Source organism: Thamnophis sirtalis, unplaced genomic scaffold (genome assembly GCF_051295495.1).
Source record: "Thamnophis sirtalis isolate CommonGarterSnake01/CBP01778 unplaced genomic scaffold, rThaSir2_p1.2 scaffold_2, whole genome shotgun sequence".
In the NCBI taxonomy this organism is placed as follows: domain Eukaryota; kingdom Metazoa; phylum Chordata; class Lepidosauria; order Squamata; family Natricidae; genus Thamnophis; species Thamnophis sirtalis.
In genome coordinates this window covers 115,500,474-115,518,525 of record NW_028261382.1, presented here as the reverse complement: position 1 = coordinate 115,518,525, position 18,052 = coordinate 115,500,474, and the positions used below count along the sequence as shown (strand labels likewise).

At 43.9% G+C, this 18,052-nt stretch overlaps 1 protein-coding gene across 1 annotated transcript in view; it reads right to left on the bottom strand.

The window, feature by feature from the left end:
* Nucleotides 1-17,360, bottom strand: part of SAMD12 (sterile alpha motif domain containing 12) — a 325,551-nt gene extending 308,191 nt beyond the window's left edge. The window contains exon 1 of the mRNA XM_087706751.1: nucleotides 17,175-17,360. Coding sequence (XP_087562877.1) covers nucleotides 17,175-17,187 — 13 coding nt within the window. The 5' untranslated portion in view covers nucleotides 17,188-17,360. The remainder of the gene's footprint in view (nucleotides 1-17,174) is intronic.
* Nucleotides 17,361-18,052: the final 692 nt, after the last annotated feature.

Below are 18,052 nucleotides of genomic sequence, written 5' to 3'. Positions count from 1 at the left end.
TTATAGAAAAAAAAAACCAGTGGTGTTCAAACTTGACAGCTTTAAGACTTGTGGACTTCAACTCCCAGAATTCCTCCTCCAGTCATGTTGGCTCAGGAACTCTGGCATTAAATGTGCAAGTCTTAAAGCTGTCAAGTTACAAGACCCTTGCACCCCTAACCCTTTAGGGGAAAAAACCAGGGGTGTTCAAACTTGATAGCTTTAAGACTTGTGGACTTCAACTCCCAGAATTCCTCCTCCAGTCATGTTGGCTCAGGAACTCTGGCATTGAATGTGCAAGTCTTAAAGCTGTCAAGTTACAAGACCCTTGAACCCCTAACCCTTTAGAAAAAAATCCCCAGGGATGTTCAAACTTGACAGCTTTAAGACTTGAGGATTTCAACTCCCAGAATTCCTCCTCTCACTCTTCATCTTGATGATGTGCAGACGGGCGGGGGAGGGAGCTGGAATCTACTGTTTCTTGTCTAGCCTTCTGGTTCTTTGGAAAATAGGTTGACCCCTCTCTTCTTTGTGTCAGCACCACAAATACTATCATGTCACCCCTAGCCCTTCTTCAAAAATGAGAGTACATTCTTGAAAAATGAGAGTGCATTTGAGTGCTAATCAAAGCATTCCCTAAATAATTAACTTATTGCTGAAGTAAATGTTGAAAATTAGCAAGCAGTGATAAGGTTACTAGCTTGATATGTCTTCTAACATATTTAAATCATATCACAGGAAAAAGGCAGCCCAGTAACACTAAGAACTATTAAGTCCAACTTTGTGCTAATTCTGTGCTAATTTTGTTATCTCTTCCCACAAATAGCAGACTTTATGGCATTTGAGGAAAGATGGAAAATACAGGACAATGCTGGATTAAAATGCCTCTTTCTCAAAGGGGCTGAGTGAATTCACAAAATGGAGGAATTCGCAGCAAGGTGAAGAGACATGGGGACACGTGCGATTCTGCCACCTTCAACTTCACTACATGTGAAGTCGTTTTCTTCCCTTTCCAACTTTTCAATATATCGCATTAAGAATCTGAAAGCAAGTCTGAGCTTCACCTAAGGTTTAAGATGAAAGCCGGTGGGCTTTTTCTTATAGAAGCAAAGTGGGTTATGCATCCTTTAAACCACAGAAGTACGGCTCTGCTTCACTGCTCCGTGACTATGCCTTAATTACTGGAGCCTAAATAAATGGGAAAGACCAAAGCAGGAAACATAAAGACACACGCAAGGAGACTTCTCTGTGAACTGATATTCAGAGGAGGGAGAAAAATGTATTTTATTTTTTTTTATTCCTTGAGGCAAATCGTTTGGCAACAGCTGTACCTTGGAGGTTGCAAGTCTTATGAATACCAGCAGCCTGTTAATGGAAGAAAAATAAGTTTGACCTATTCTGTTGTGAAGACACAGAGTTTGGTATGGTGGCTAAAGGTGCTGGAATAGGAGTAGAGGGATTGTAAATTCTAACCCTTTCTCAAAGGTTAACTAGCTGATAACCCGGGTATTTATTTATGGGGGGAAATATCCGGTCCAAACGTAGTTTCTAATGTTGGATTTTTTCCTCTTACCAGAGAGAGCCCCCTTGTGGAGTATTGTGAAGTAGTTATCATGACAACTCCACTGCACTGCACAGTAGAAGCCATTTTATGGCAGTACAGTAGAAGCCATTGTAAGGCACAACAGGCTGTATCTTAACAGAACACACACATCGAGGTGTTTTAGGAGTGTCTTACCCCCACATTACTTGTTTCCAGAGAGTAAATCATCTGTGTTCCATGTTTGGTTGAAATTGCTCAAGGCGTTCCAGAGTTATGATGGAACATATACACCCACAGCCGTTGATAGATAGATAGATAGGTAGGTAGGTAGGTAGGTAGGTAGGTAGGTAGGTAGGTAGGTAGGTAGGTAGGTAGATAGATAGATAGATAGATAGATAGATAGATAGATAGATAGATAGATAGATAGATAGATAGATAGATAGATTGATTGATTTGGGCCCAGCTGCTTTCTCTCTGTCCTAGAAAGAAGGAACTGGCCAACCACTTCCAAAATGTTGTCAAGAAAACTTCAGAAACCAGTCCAAACTGTGTTCAGGAATCAAGATTGATCTGAGAGGCTATCCAGTATCATAACACTGAATGTGTGTTTTCCACAATTATCAATTAAAAATTCTGCATCATGATGTTTGCATAGCAAATGCCATACCTCTTATAGTATTTTTTTTTCTCAATCCAGTTTAGGAATTCATGCTTTTGCCAAATTGCCTTATTTCTTGAAAATGCTTAGAGCCAAAATATGTCTTAGAAATTCCAGCCTAATTTAATCTTTGCCCCAAGTAGGTGGGCATACTTCCAAATGAAGCACTGCCACAAACAGCCCATTTCATTTCTAGGGATATTTGTGCAACGTATTTATGCTTTATGGCAGTTTTTTTCAAATTTGGCAACTTTAGGATGTGGGGACTTCAACTCCCAGAATTCCCCAACTAGCCATGCTAACTAGGAAATTCTGGGAATTGAAGTCTACACATCTGAAAGTTGCCAAGTTTGAAAAACACTGCTTTATACTATGCTAATTGACTCTCTCAATGTAGCTTTAATTTGTTTATTCATTAAATTTATATGCCGCTCACCTTGCTATTTAAAGCACTTCTAATGAGCAGGAATGAGCTGTTCCATAAATAGATCCATATATATTTTACAGACGAAAGTTCAAAGCCTGTTATACTGCATTTGCCCACTTAGTTCCTGGATGGGAAAACCATTAAAAATTCTAATTGTGACTAGACTGAGGGCTAACAAAGTATATCACATAAAATAATGAGAAACACTTTTGCACTGTTGTCAAGAAAAACAACTGGATGTTTCAACAATAATTGACCTTGAATCAAAAAACATGGTTTTTTGCATTTGGATCTACTAGAGTTTTAGGGTGGGTTCACACTAGATTTAATTGGATTGGGTAAATTGTGGTTCAGTTAATATGGAATGTAACCATAAATAAATAAATAAATAAATAAATAAATAAATAAATAAATAAATAAATAAATAAATAAATACATACATACATACATACATACATACATACATACATACATTCGTAGATTTTCATGGGTGTAGTTATGGTGGTCTTGTTGTATTCGGGTCTTTTCCCATGTAAGATTGAGATTTGTCTTAGCAACGTTTCGGCGAGGTCTCACTCGCCATCCTCAGGCTGGTGTTTTTGGCTTAAAGCATGTCCAGAGTTGCCGTCTTTCTATAAAACTTGATGGGTGGGTGTGGAGTGCTGGCTTTGTTTCAGTAAGTGGATTGATTGGATGTGTGACTGTATCATGATTGGTAGATTGGTGCTGAGTGGTGCTGGCTGTGGGTCCGTTGTTGTTTTGTGCTGTAACAGCCTGGGTGGTGGGTCACACTTAGTCACAATTTGAATTTTTAATGGTTTTCCCAACCAGGAACTAAGTGGGCAAATGCAGTATAACAGGCTTTGAACTTTCGTCTGTAAACTATATATGGATCTATTTTCGTAGATTTTCACTGGTGTAGGTATGCTGGTCTTGTTGTATTTGGTCTTTTCCCATGTAAAATTGATAGTATCTTGGGGATGTTTCGGCGAGGTGACACTCATCATCTTCAGGCTAATACCTGAAGGAAAAGACCCGAATACAACAAGACCAGTTTGTGTGTGTGTGTGTGTGTGTGTGTGTATATGCCCCCCTCTCTCTATCTATCTAAGTATCTATACATACATACATACATACATACATACATACATACATACATACACACACCACCCAAATCTCAGCAATTCCCATTGCCTTAGCATGTTGTCAATCACAGATAAACCTGGCCTCAATGACTCTCAGAAAGAATGCTAATGACTAGATGACTGCAAGGCAAGATGACTCCCCCATCCAGTCAGAACAGAAGAATCTGCTTGGATGAGAAGCAAAATGTCTTCTAGCAAACCAAGAAAGTCCAGTTGCCTTTTGAAAGAAAGCATCTTTGGGATGTCATGGCAAAGTACAATTTCTTGGTTTGGCACCATATTCAATTAATCTGGCTTTAGGGCTTTAAACCAACCATATTTAGAAAAATAAGTGTTTCACAGTTGAAACTTCTCTGTAACTATAAAATCTCCATTTCTGAATGACCAGCAATAAAAGAAAATGAGTAACACCATGGATTCCAAAGAGCAATACTTTTAGTGCTTGGATTTTTTAAAAAATTCAGATATGAGATTCAATAACTGGTTATATTTTAATACTGCTATAATCTTTTGCCTTTAAGAGCAAGCTGTTAATCCTTCTTTTTGTAGGAATTAAAATAACTAATTTGTTGGTTGGACACTGACAAAGACTAATTCCACATCTCCTACAGCTTATTCATACCACGGCAGCCTACATTTGACTAAGGGTTGCCAACATCCCATTTATATAAAACTGCAATAGCAGCTTTTCAAACTTTTAAAAAAAATCTGTGCATATAAAATAGTTGCTTTCGTTGCAACATGGCTGTTTGCCAAGACCTATTTTTAATATCTAGTTATTGTGTGTCTAATGGCTAATCATTACTCATTGCATGTTCCCTTGCAAAATATACAGCATACTCATCAACAGCAGAATGTAGATTTAATCTGCAGTCGTTAAATTACAGAATCGGGGAATTACAGGCAGCCATTACTGGTTCAATGAATGACTAGCTACCAGTAGTTACAGCTACAGTATTTTACCATCCAGAAAGTGGCAAGATGGTTCTAATCAAGCTTTAGAAGGTGCTGTAAGCTTTGGGATATTTCTGTAAGGGAAATGGTGCACTAACAAAGAAAAATCTTTGAGTTTCCACTTGATAAACTTTTCTCAAAAACCTCAATAAAATAATCGAATGAACTATTGAGCCAAATGAACCGAAAAGAAGAAAAAAGAAAGTCCAGAACTGCAAGAGAAGGGAGAAAGAGCTCTATCTCTTTCAATAGCTCTCTATACTACAAACTTCAATCATCTTTAAAAAGTCCCCAAAAGTCTTGAAGTTTGGTTTTCTAACTAGCCCATTTGTTAACACCTGCCCTAACTATAGCTGCTTCTGGGTCATGCCCCATAAAATCAGTTGAAAGGCTGCATCTGAGTGCATCTGTGGCTCCTTCTGGGAAAAACAGAAAGCTTGAAATCTAAATTATCAGCACAGTTTTTGACTGCAAATGTTTTGCAAAACGAATCTGAGCTAAAAAATCTGGGTGTAAATTGAAGTGCGCATGCAACACTTGTATCTAAAAGCAAATTCAGGTGCAAGGTGCTGCAAGAACTACAGCTTAAAAACAAGATGGAGATAATTGAGTATGGAATATAAGTTTTGCTTAAGTTAAAATTTGAGCCACCAATCCCCCCCCCAAATAACCCATTACCTGGAGCCAATCCTACCGTTCCATAGATAATAAGAAGTTGCTTTATCCCACCAAAGGTTTCCTTGAGTCTTCTGCAACCTTTTGCAGATATTGAGACTGACTGACTGCCCGACCAAGATTTGTACTCCTGGGCATTGTGCTTATAAAGCAACACTAGAACTCAGAGTCTCCTGGTTTCTAACCTGATGCCGTAATTCAGCCTTAACCCAGTGGTCCTCAACCTCTTCGGCACCAGACACTGGTTTCATGGAAGACCATTTTTCCACGGATTGGGGATGGTGGTGGGAGGACAAGCATGCAACCTATATCCCTTCCATGCACAATAGAGTTTGCAGCCCAGTTTCTAAGAGTCCATGGACTGGTACTGGTCTGCAGACCAGGGGTTGGGGAACCCCCTGTTTTAACCATTACACCAAACTGGCTGGCTGCCTATGTGAAAGGCAGTAACAAAAATCCATGGAAGATCTCAATTAGCACAGGGTAGACACCTTCCAGATATGTGGGAACTACAACACCCAGAATCCCAAAGGAGCATGCCAATATGGGCTAGAAATCAGGCAGGTGTTGCTCCAACACAGCAAAAATGCAGGTAAAGAAACTTATCTTAAACAGGGATATTTGTGAGAAAGGGGGGTGTCAATTTTTTTTTAATGGCAACTGTTCCCGACCAGTTAAAGCCCATCTCTGTTTGTAGATTTCACGCATACATCACACATCCACAAAGGTGGGGCTTTGCAGGGGTGGGCTTCAAAAATTCCAGCAACAGGTTCTCTACCCAGTTGCTGGGTGGGCATGGCAGGGATGTGCAGTCAGGGGAGGCAGGGCCTCACCAGTGTCATGATGAAAAGAAAAGAAAAATTAAAAGGAAAGAGGCTAAGGTAGTTGCTGCCAGACTCCAGAGTCACAGTGGTTGACCCTGAGTCTGCTTAGTGCTAACTGCAGGGGGAGGCGAGACAACTACGGGCCTCCTTTGCATAAGGAATTTTTCGCCTTTTAACCCTTGCTCAGAGTTAAGCAAGGGTTAAAAGGCGAAAGATTCCTTATGCAAAGGAGGCACGTGGTTCTCTGCCTCCTGATCTGGGAGCAGCAAATCATGCCTGTTGCCTTTTTATTTAATTTTTTACATTTTCATCATGGCGGACGGACAAGAGGAGAGTTGAAATCCACAGCTGGAAAAGGTAAGTGGATCGGACGGAAGGAGGGGGGATTCAAAATCATTGTAATTTTTTATTGTAATTTGTGTGTGTGTGCGTGCGCGCGTTTCTTTCTTCACTTCACTCAAACAAACTCTCTCTCAATTTGAGAGAGAGTTTGTTTGAGAAGAGAGGGGCAGCCCTCTCCCCCACACTGGGAACCCCATCCTGTTCCCCTCTCCCTTTCCTCCTCCTCCTCTTCCCTTTCTTTGACGGCTGCCACATCGCCCCCCCGCCTCCTCTGTCCCCACCGTTGTGACCGACAGGCCAGGCGTCTCGCGTTTATGTCCGCCATAAACACGAGACGCCTGGCCTGTGGGCACAGCGGTGGGGTCGGAGGAGGCAGGGTGGCGCGAAACAGCAAGCACGGCTGGGCAGGGACGTTCTCGCCACTGTGTCCAACAGGCGTGTCACATTTATGTCTGCCATAAACGGGAGACTCCTGGCCTGTCGGACACAGTGATGGGGTCGGAGGAGGCAGGCGGCCGAGGCGGCGGAGTGCGGCAGTGGCAGGGACGTTCTCACTGCTGTGTCCGACAGGCGTCTCACATTTATGTCCGCCATAAACACGAGATGCCTGGCCTGCGGGCACAGCGGTGGGGTCGGAGGAGGCAGGGGAAGGCAGCGAGCGCAGCAGGGCAGGGACATTCTCGCCACTGTGTCTGACTGGCGTCTCACATTTATGTCCGCCATAAAAGCGAGACGCCTGGCTGCAGGCACAGCGGCGGGGACCTTGCTTCTTGCCACTGCCGCGCTCTTGCCTCACCAACCATAATCCTCACCGCACATCACTGGGGCATGGCCATGGTGGGGTATGGCCTAGTTGGCCTCCTGTACCATGGAGAGTGAAAACTTCCTCCCCTGGGCTCCGGAGGCTGGAAATGGGCCCGAAGGTTTTCCCCCTCCAAGCACTTACCTCGCATCCAAAACAGGCTGCGTGGAGACTTCTGGAAGGGAAGGGGCGAGGTGGGATTTGGAGGTTCTCCGAACCGGCTATAGCATTAGCTACGGGTTCTCCAGTACCTGGGCGAACCTGTAGCAGCTCACCCCTGGGGCTTTGATAAGCTGGCAACTGCCCTCTGAACTTACTCTTATTCTGCAGCTACGGATGGACTTCTCCCATCTCCACTATAGCAATACAGTAACCAGTTCTTCTACTGTATCAAAGAGGAAAATAACAACAACATTTATGTTAACAAAGATCGCAAAACTGTCAGCTCTGACCTATTTCTTTCACTTCAACTAGAAGGAAACAAGCTATGCTACCTTCTAAAAATCAAAATAGAGACTTTCGCTGACAGCCATCTCAATAGTCTTATATATTGAAAGGACTGCATTATCCATAGTCACCCTCATCATCATCATCATCATCATCATCATCATCATCATCATCATCATCATCATTCTTTTGTAAATATAGAACAAACACAAACACCTTACAGAATAAGTTAATTCTGATTCAAGATGAAAGAAACAGTTCTAATTCTAATAGAAATAATTATATATTCACTTGCAGTCCAGTGGTGGGATTCAATTTTTTTATTACCGGTTCTGTGGGCGTAGCTTGGTGGATGTGGCATGCCTTGGTGGGCATGACTTGGTGGGTGTGGCAGGAGAAGGATACTGTAAAATCTCCATTCCCTCCCCATTCCAGGGGAAGGTTACTGCAAAATTCCCATTTCCTCCCGATCAGCTGGGATTCGGGAGGCAGAGAATAGATGGGACGGGGCCTGTCAGAGGTGGTATTTAGGAGTAGTTTCTCCGAACTAATCAAAATTTCTGCTACCGGTTCTCCAGAACTGGTGAGAATCTGCTGAATACCACCTCCGTTGCAGTCCCATGCCCTGTATTCTGCAACCTAAGTTTCTCAAATTATTAATATCAGGAACACAACTATTTTATTTAACTTATAACTTATTGGTATCATATCTATTATAATTATTATTATTCTGAGGCTTTGCATGTACACTGAGAATTTCTGCACCCGAGACAAATCCCTGGTGTGTCTAATCATACTTAGCCAAAAAAGACCTACTCTATTCTACTCTATTATATTCTACTCTACCCTATCCTATCCTACCTGTTCTGACCCTCACCTTGCCCGTTCAGAAACTACAGCCAAACAGAATGTTCAAAGGAATGTTTTTATCAGTCCCGACTCTTGCTGGCTGCGAGCCCAAAATATACACAGATAAATGCTCTGGCAAAAGTAAACTACTGCAAAACAAGATTATATAAATCAAATCACTTATCCAAGTGCTTTTTCTCGATGATTGCAAACAAACGGTGAACTTGACTAGAACAGAAACGGAACGTTGACTTCTACGACCAGGGCGTAGCACCATCAGTCTTTTATCCGCAGGAGGAGATCCTAATGAGCCACAGCTGCTCGTTATCATCTCCCATGAGTCCTCAATTGTTCCTTAGTCGGTCAGCCCTTCTTCTGTGTGCATCCTGAAACTACTCACAGGAGGTTTCTGTGTCAGAATCTGATAGCAGCTCCAAAGGCTCCAGCTGAGCCACAACACCTACCCTACCCTACTCTTGCTTTAACAACTTTATATAGCTGTCCATCTCACAAAACAAGTGACTCTGGATGGCACACAATGCTAATAAGAGTTAAATAATCCCAATTTAAAAAAACTATAAAAACAAGGGTCAAAACAAGAAATAGCAGGCCAGGAGATGCTAACAATTATGGAGTCACCTCATTAATTCACCAGTCCTCAGGGGTCTTTAGGCCTGATAGCATAAGCTGAGTCTTTGGAAAATCAAAAGCAATTGTGCCAGCCCCACCTCAGAAGGGAGAATAGTCTGTAACCCATGAACCATAGCTGAAAAGGGCTACAGCATAAGGGCCACCAAATGTAGCTCCATAAAAGACAGAACTTGTAAATGCCCTCTCTGGGATGGGCAGACATAATGGGGAGAGAGGATCCCTTAAATCACCTGGTCCTTTGTCATGTAGGGATTTAAATATCAAAAACAGCAGCCTGAATTGGATCCGAAAACAGATCCAGTAATCAATGCATCTTAAGAGCAGAGATAACACGAGTTCTATCCGAAACACACATTATTCACCACATCGCTGCATTGTGCACCAGCTGAAGTTTCTGGATACTCTTCAAGGGCAGCCCCATGTAGAAAATATTGCAATAGTCCACCGGGAAGTGACTAGGACATGAGCGAAAATGAATAGGGCCTCTCAATTTAGGAATGGAGGCAACAATATGAAGCTGCACAAAGAACGTCCTACTGTAGCTACAATTGAGCTGTGGTGGTGCAATGGTCAGAGTGCAGTACTGCAGACTACTTCTGCTGACTGCCGGCTGACTGCAATTTGGCAGTTCACATCTCCCCAGGCTAATGGTTGACTCAGCCTTCCATGCTTCCAAGGTGGGTAAAAAGAAGACTCAAAATTGTTGGGGGCAATAGGCTGACTCTGTAAACTGCTTAGAGAAGAATGTAAAGCACTGCAAAGCGGTATATAAGTCTAAGTGCTATTGTTGTTGCTCCAGAACAGAAGTTGTGAGTCCAGAACCAGAATTTCTGCTACGTTCTTACCTTCCGCATTCAGAACGGTTACCACTGTTTGTCTTCTGATAATGAAAGGGGAAATTAATACCCAATAATTACATTTCCCTAATCATCAGAGACTTCTGTTCTTTGTTTTCTGCAATGCCTGGCTCCTACTGGTAGTTTTCAACAGGCCCCCACTTACAGTTTGATTAGGAAATTAACAGGGTGCATTGTTCTTTCTTTAGTCAAGCTTTCCCACCAACAAGAAAAGACCTGCATTCTGCTTCTGTGCTTGAATATCTAAATTCAAATAAGGTGGCTATAGAAAACCTTGGCCTCTTCGGTATGAAGCCTCCAGTGGTGGGTTCCTACTGGTTCAGACCGGTTCGACTGAACCAGTAGTGGTTTGGCAGGCTGGGTCGTTGGAACCGACAGCAACCCAGGCCTGCCATGCCCCCAAACTGGTTCTCCAGGCAGCGCCGTAGGAGCCGCCATCTTGTTTTTTGCTTCTGCACATGCGCAGAACAATTTTTATTACACTGTGCATGCACACACAGCGCACATCAAGCACACGCGTGGCATGAACATAAGTGAACTGGCAGTAGTGCCTGCCCAAACCCACCCCTGGCAGCCTCTCTTGCTACAGCAGGGGTGTCAAACCCAGGGGCCTGCGTGGAGTTTAGAACTGGGACACCCTGGAAATGGTGAAGGACTGGAGCCTGGGAGGCCGTTTTCGCTGGCAGGGTACTTGGGCCACCACAGGCACCCCCAACACAAGTAATGTCAAGCTGGCCATGCCCACCCAGCCTCCCGAGGTCAAACACAAACCTGATGCAGCCCTCAACGAAATCGCATTTTGACGCCCCAGTGCTACAGCAAACCCAGAATGAGGAACTTAAGTTTGCTAAGATACTTTTCAAGTTTGGCAAGAAACGCTCCGTCCCTATCTGACGTTATAGCTGAATGCCAGGAAAAGATTTTGTCCTCTGTTTTTCATTCAACCTGAAAGATTTCCTGTTGTTCTTTGATACAGAAAGTTATTACCGGATTGATTCAAGCCACCAGGATGTAGCAAAGAAAATCTCTGGGCCAATCTTTCTTCTCAGACAGAAAGAATGGGGAAGATGCCAGAAAAACACACTTTTTGGCTGGAGGAGGAGGAAGCACCGAAGCTTTTAATGTGCAAATACATTCACAGGGCTGTCAAAAGCTGACTTGATAATAGCAGCAGTTTCAGGACTGATTTATCATCTGAACTGACTGGTCCTTTGGACACAAATAAATAATAAACAAGCAAACAAGGGGAAAGGCCATTGTTTTGAGTTTCTATTGTTTCCAGTGGCTGAACACAGAGGAAACATCCTGTTTTGTTCCAAGCTGTCTACAAAAGTTTTTAGGGCATTTGGGTTGAACTAAATATGGGGTAAAAACATGTGTTCTTGATTACTAATTATTTATTGTTTTCTCTATTTCTTCCCCTCTTTTATTACCCCAAAAAGGTGCTTTTTCAGGAGGCAACTGGACTTTCTTGTGTTTTTTTTCTTTTAAAGGCATTTCGCTTCTCATCCAAGCAGCTTTGACACGATAGCAGGGAATGGATTATTACTTCACAAATAACTTCAGGCAAGGAACATATACAATACAGGTAGTCTTTGACTTACAACAGTTCGTTTAGTGACCATTCAACAGGATTAAAAAAAGTGACTTGCTACTGTTTCTCATTTATGACCTTTGCAGCATCTCCATGGTCATGTGATCAAAATTCAGACGCTCGGGAACTCTTCATATTTATGACGGTTGCAACGTCCTGAGGTCCCCCTTCTGCGACTTTCTGACAAGCAAAGTCACTGGGGAAAGCCAGATTCACTTAACAACAGTGTTACTAACTTAACAGCTTCAGTGATTCGTTGAACAACGGTGGCAAGGAAAGTCGTAAAATGGGGCAAAACTCACTTAATATTTGTTTCACTGAGCAGCAGAAATGTTGGACTCAATTGAGGTCGTAACTCAAGGACTGCCTGTACTCATTCATCCTCTTTTCTTGGGTTGACGTGGGTTGGGCTGAAAGTGAGCGACTGGCCCAAAGTCACCCACTTGGCTTTCATGGCTAAGGTGAAACTAGAACTCACATGCTCCCACTTTCTAGCCTGGTGCCTTAATTACTAGACCAAACTGGAATTATGGCAGCTTCTATTCACATTCAGATGAATGCAGAAAAACCTGAAATCTTGAGTAGAGGTGTCAAACTCAAAGCCCATGGGCCGCATTCAGCCCATGGGGTGCTTAGATCTGACCTGTGGGGCCACCTCAGAAACAGTGAAGAACCAGCCTGCGTTGCATCTGTGAGCGAAAATGGAGCTCGTGTGGGACACGATTTCTCCCGGGCTCATTTCCACTGTCAGAGGGTTGCAGGAGGCCATTGCAGCCAGAAACGGAGCTCACAAGGGCTGCACGCGGCCCTCCCAAGCTCTATTTTCGCTGTCAGAGGGTTGCAGGAGGCCATCACTGCCAGAAACGGAGCTCAGGAGTCCATTTTCACTGACAGAAGCCCTCTGACCACCACAGGTGCACCCGGCATGAGTGTCATCGAGCTAGCCACGCCCACCCTGGCCTCCCTATTTCAAACACATGATGCAGCCCTCAATGAATTCGAGCTTGGCACCCCTGCCTTAGAGTACAGACAGGTTGAGCTATGCATGGAAACTCTACCCTCCATCGCCAACTCACTCTCAGCCTTAGCATGTTTTAGGCCAAATGTAGCTGAACAATCCCAGGAAGCAAAATTCATTAGTTTTACACATGAATAGAGAAGATGTTATTTGCAAGCAAGTTGCACATCAAATTACATCCAGTCTTCATTTCAATTCAGAACAAATCCATGCACACGCTTGCTATTTTTACCAATGCAGCATCTTCTGCTGAAAAGATAAATATCAGATCTCTTTGGAGATAGCAATCACTTTGATTTTTTTTAAAAAAAAATGTTTCTGTCCCACACATTGATGACTCTTCTTGAGATTCGTCCCAGCGCTAACGGAGTCTCTTTCTTCTTCCAAGCTCAAAGCTGAGAACAATCTTGAAGAGGAGATGGAGGAAATATAAAACTTATTGCAAGAACCATTGATAAAGGGGAGGAAAAAACCCTGCAGATGCATTTACGTTTATAATTTTATCTTGGCTTTTGCAAAACGCCACAGCTTTGATCATATTTCTGTCCTGGCTGTTTAATCTTCCCGTTGTTTGTTTTCCTAGGCAAGGCTCCAACACACTGCACATATGGGTCCCAGGCCATTGGGGGCTTGTATTTTTCGGCGGCAGCCCTACTGCCACATGGTAAGCTGCTTTCCAAACAGAGGGGAATTTCAAAAGCAGATTGTAAGATAGCATGAATGATGGTTCACTAAATGAAGCGGAGAATTTTTTTAAAAGATTCTTTTGGATGAGCTTAAAAATGGAACAACATTTTTAAAGTGTGAGAGTTTTTTTATAAAAAAAACATGCTACAATTTGATATTTCTGTATTGCTTCCACTGTGAAATATTTATGGTTGATTGGATGGTTGGTAGGTAGGTAGGTTTATGATAGCCAGATAGATGATAGCTAGATAGATGATAGATGGATAGATGGATGGATGGACGGACGGACAGACAGAGACAATAAAAGATAGATGGATGGATGGATGGATGGATGGATGCATGGATGGATGGATGGATGGATGGATGCATGGATGGATGGATGGATGGATGCATGGATGGATGCATGCATGCATGGACGGACGGACGGACGGACGGACAGACAGACAGACAACAGATGAATGGATGGAGATAGATAGATAGATAGATAGATAGATAGGTGGGTGGGTGGGTGGGTGGGTGGGTGGGTGGGTGGGTGGATGGATGATGGATGGACAGACAGACAGACAGACAACAGATGGATGGATGGATGGGGATGGATGGATGGATGGAGATAGATAGATGATAGATGGATATATGGATGGATGGATGGACAGACAGACAGAAAGACAGAGATAATAAAAGAAAGAAAGAAAGATAGATAGATAGATAGATAGATAGATAGATAGATAGATAGATAGATAGATAGATAGATAGATAGATATAGACAGACAGACAGAAACAGACAACAGATGGATGGGTGGATGGATGGATGGATGGATGGAGATAGATAGATAGATAGATAGATAGATAGATAGATAGATAGATAGATAGATAGATAGATAGATAGATAGATGATAGACAGACACTGTATTTTACAAAAGGAAAGTTTTGTAGGAGGCAAAGTCCTTCTTATCTGGGGATGCTTAAGTGCATCAATAAATGCTATGCTGGGACAGTGGCTTTTCTGACTCCCATTGCTACTATGGTAGCAATTTAGATGATTTTACTCTAAGGGGAATGGGAGAAGAATATGTCAAGACTTAATTGCATGAAGAATACAGGCCAACAGCATGGATTTCCTGCCTTTTTTTTTCTAAAATGCAGGCTTATCAGTGAAAAATATACTAATTAAGGTGGTCTGATTAGATGAACAAACATATAAAAAAGGGAAGAGCATAATAAAACTTCCACACCATTTCTTGTTGGCAGTTTAGGCAGAAAGCAAAACTCTTCTTTTACAGTACAACAAAACAAGAAAGGATTGGCAAAAGACTACTGCTATCAGCTGTGGACTAGATTCTGCCAAGAACATCAGCAATACCAGAAAACCTGGAATTTAATTTTTAGAGCGGGTGAATAGTACAGAAATGAGGAGATTAAAAAATGGGAGAAAGAGGCAAGAATTATTAGAAAGAGAATTACATGGATTTCAGTAGCAGATCATGCTGAGGGACGAGAAGCATTAATATAAGTTGCAACAGGAACGTTAATGCTATTTACTGCTTTCCACTGATTTATAGATTCTTATGGTTCAGCCAGGCAATATATTTAGCTATTGAGCCTCTCCTGTGGAAGAGATGCTACTAGGGAGGGAGGCCTAAGTTACACTAATTCTATCAAGCAACCCCAATCCTCGAAACCTAAATGTCTAAAAACTACAGTGCTGAAAGATCAATTTTATTTTATTCAACTCTATTTCGTGTTCTAGACCAGGGGTGTCAAACTCGATTGCATTGAGGTATTTGAATTTGCATGCTTTCAAACTGCTAAGCGGACAGGAGCTGGAGCACGTAACAGGAGCTCACCCCATTACATGGAGCTCAGGTCTCAAACACCAGGTTCTTTAACCACCAAGCTTTCTTATATTATGACTTAAATGGGAACGGTGCGGGTGGTTCTCCATCGTCCTAATTCCCTCTTTCTTCTTTGAGGACCTTCTATCGCTGAAGGTATTATTGTAGAATCCACTGGACTTCAAAAGATTAGCAAGGTTCAAATCACTCTTACTACATCTCATGGACCAACAAAATAATTCCCAACACAAAAACATTTGGAAAGGATAGAAAAAGCCCTTAATATCCCCCCCCAATAAGATTTTTAGCCCATTTTTAAAAGTTTCAAGCCCTCTTTGCAGGTCAGCCAGCCAGCCAAGAAAAGTACTATACTTCCTTGTTCTATTTCATAAACAGGGACATCCGTATATGGCCCAGGGCTGATTACAGCCATCTGGGAGAAGATCAAGGGCTGAGTTCATCCATCATGTTAATGGGTAATAGTGTGGTTTGGTGGCAACCCAGCTCCTGGGGCTTGTGAAAGTAAAGGTTGCCCTTGCACATATGTGCTAGTCTTTCCCGACTCTAGGGGGCGGTGCTCATCCCTGTTTCAAAGGTGAAGAGCCAGCGCTGTCCAAAGATGTCTCCGTGGTCATGTGGCCGGCATGACTCAACCCCAAAGGTGCACGGAATACGGTTGCCTTCCTACCAAAGGTTGTTTCTTATTTTGAAAGAGCCGAGGTGGTGCAGTGGTTAGGGTGCAGTACTGCAGGCCACTTCAGCTGACTGTTATCTTGCAGTTCAGCGGTTCAAATCTCACCCGCTCAAGGTCGACTCAGCCTTCCATCCTTCCAAGGTGGGTGAAATGAGGACCCAGACTGTGGGGGCAAGTTGCTGACTTAATTTGCTAAAAAAAAATCTGTAAACCGCTTACAGAGGGCTGAAAGCCCTATGAAGCGGTATATAAGTCTTATAAATAAATAATTTTTTCTACTTGCATTGTTTTATGTGCTTTCAAACTGCTAGGTTGGCAGCTGGGATAAGTAACGGGAGCTCAGTGCATTACACAGCACTAGGGATTCGAGCTGAACTGCCAAACTGCCAACCTTTCTGATCGACAAGCTCAGCGTCTTAGCCTCTCAGCCACTATGGCGCCCCATCCTGGGGTTTATTAGACAGGCTTAAGGATTTGGAAATGATATGTGAGTGCAGCCACTTCCTGCCAGGAGCTGGAGCAGGCCACCACACCTGAGCTGTCAAAAACGCTGGTGCTCAAGCCTCCTTTGAAGCCTCATGGGCAGCCCCGACCATTGTTAGTAGCCACGTAGTAGCCTTCCATGCCTGCCGACTTCACCTGATGCCCAGAAAGTGCTTGCAGGCAGGCAGGAGCTCAATAGCTTAACATTGGACTAACAGCTGCAGATAAAAAGGACACGGTGGGGATTCCATGAAAACCCTCGGAAGAGAAGGCGAGGAGGGTGGGTGGGGGTTATGTGTGCAGGATTTGGATGGGTCTCCGTTGAATGAAACCGCAAGCTCCTTTTAAAGCGAGGTCGGGGGAGGGGGCGGAGGGGCGAGCCAGCCAGCGCTGCAGTGGAGCTATGCAGGAGCCAGCCTAGCAAAGAGGGAAGCCGTGGAGGCTGTCCCTGGCTCAGCAGGTTCCTCACCGGCTCACCTCTCCGCGCCCTCTCCAAGCCTCTGTTTGTGGCCAGCATCCCCCACCCACCCCCACTCCTACCCCTCATTTGGCCAAGGCGCCGAAGCCTTTGATCTGCTTGCTGACACCCCCCCCCCCGACTCGGTTGCAATTGCTCCCCTCAGGTGAGAGCAAAGGACGAGGAAGGCGGGGAGGGCGCCCGGGGGCGCCTCTGGCTTTGCAAAAGGAAAAGGCAGGAGAACCGCAGCCCTTACCTTCCACAGCCATTCTCTCAGAGCTCGCTTAGTGCATGCATAATTCGCCTGCCCAGAGATGCTTCTCCTCCTCCTCCTCCTCCTTCCTCCTTCCTCCCTTCTTCCCCCACCCCCTTCTTCCCTTCCTTCTCTTTCTTCTCCCTTCACGGTTTTCTCTCTCTCGCTCATCTGCAACCGAGAAGTTCAACCTGCAGCGAGGAAGGCTTTAGCTCGCTTTCCCTCTGCAGCCTGGGAAATGGAGTCTCTGCCCTCCCAGCTCAAGCGGCGCCCCGGGGACCCTTGGTGGCGACGGGGCTCCCTCACGCCCGCAGAGCCCCGGTCCTCGCCACCGGAGGCCGTCTCCCGCGGAGGAGGAATCCCTGCCTTCTTGCCTTGCCTCAGGGGCTCCAAACCAACGGGGAAAGGGAGACTACAATTCCCACCATGCCGTGCTGCAAGGTTTAGCGGAGACCTGGAGTGGGGACGGGTTTGATTGAGCGTTTCCTTGTCAAATTAGAAGAGGAAACAGGTAAAACTGGGTTGTTGCCCGACGGGCTGGCGAAAAAACAAAACCACAGCAGCGGCTGGGATCAGAACCAGAAGATAGGCTTAAGATACAGAAGGATCTTGGCAGACTTGAACAATGGGCACTATCTATCAAAATGAAATGCAATGGTGAAAAAAGGAAGGCTCTCCATTTAGGCAAGAAAAACCAAATGCACAGGTACAGGATAGGTGGTACCTTGCTCAATAGTAGTAACTGTGAGAGGGATCTAGGAGTCCAACCATTTAAATATGAGCCAGCAGTGTGCAGCAACTGCCAAAAAAGCCAAAACAGTTCCAGGCTGCATAAACAGAGGGATAGAATCAAGAACATGTGAGGTGTTAATACCACTTTA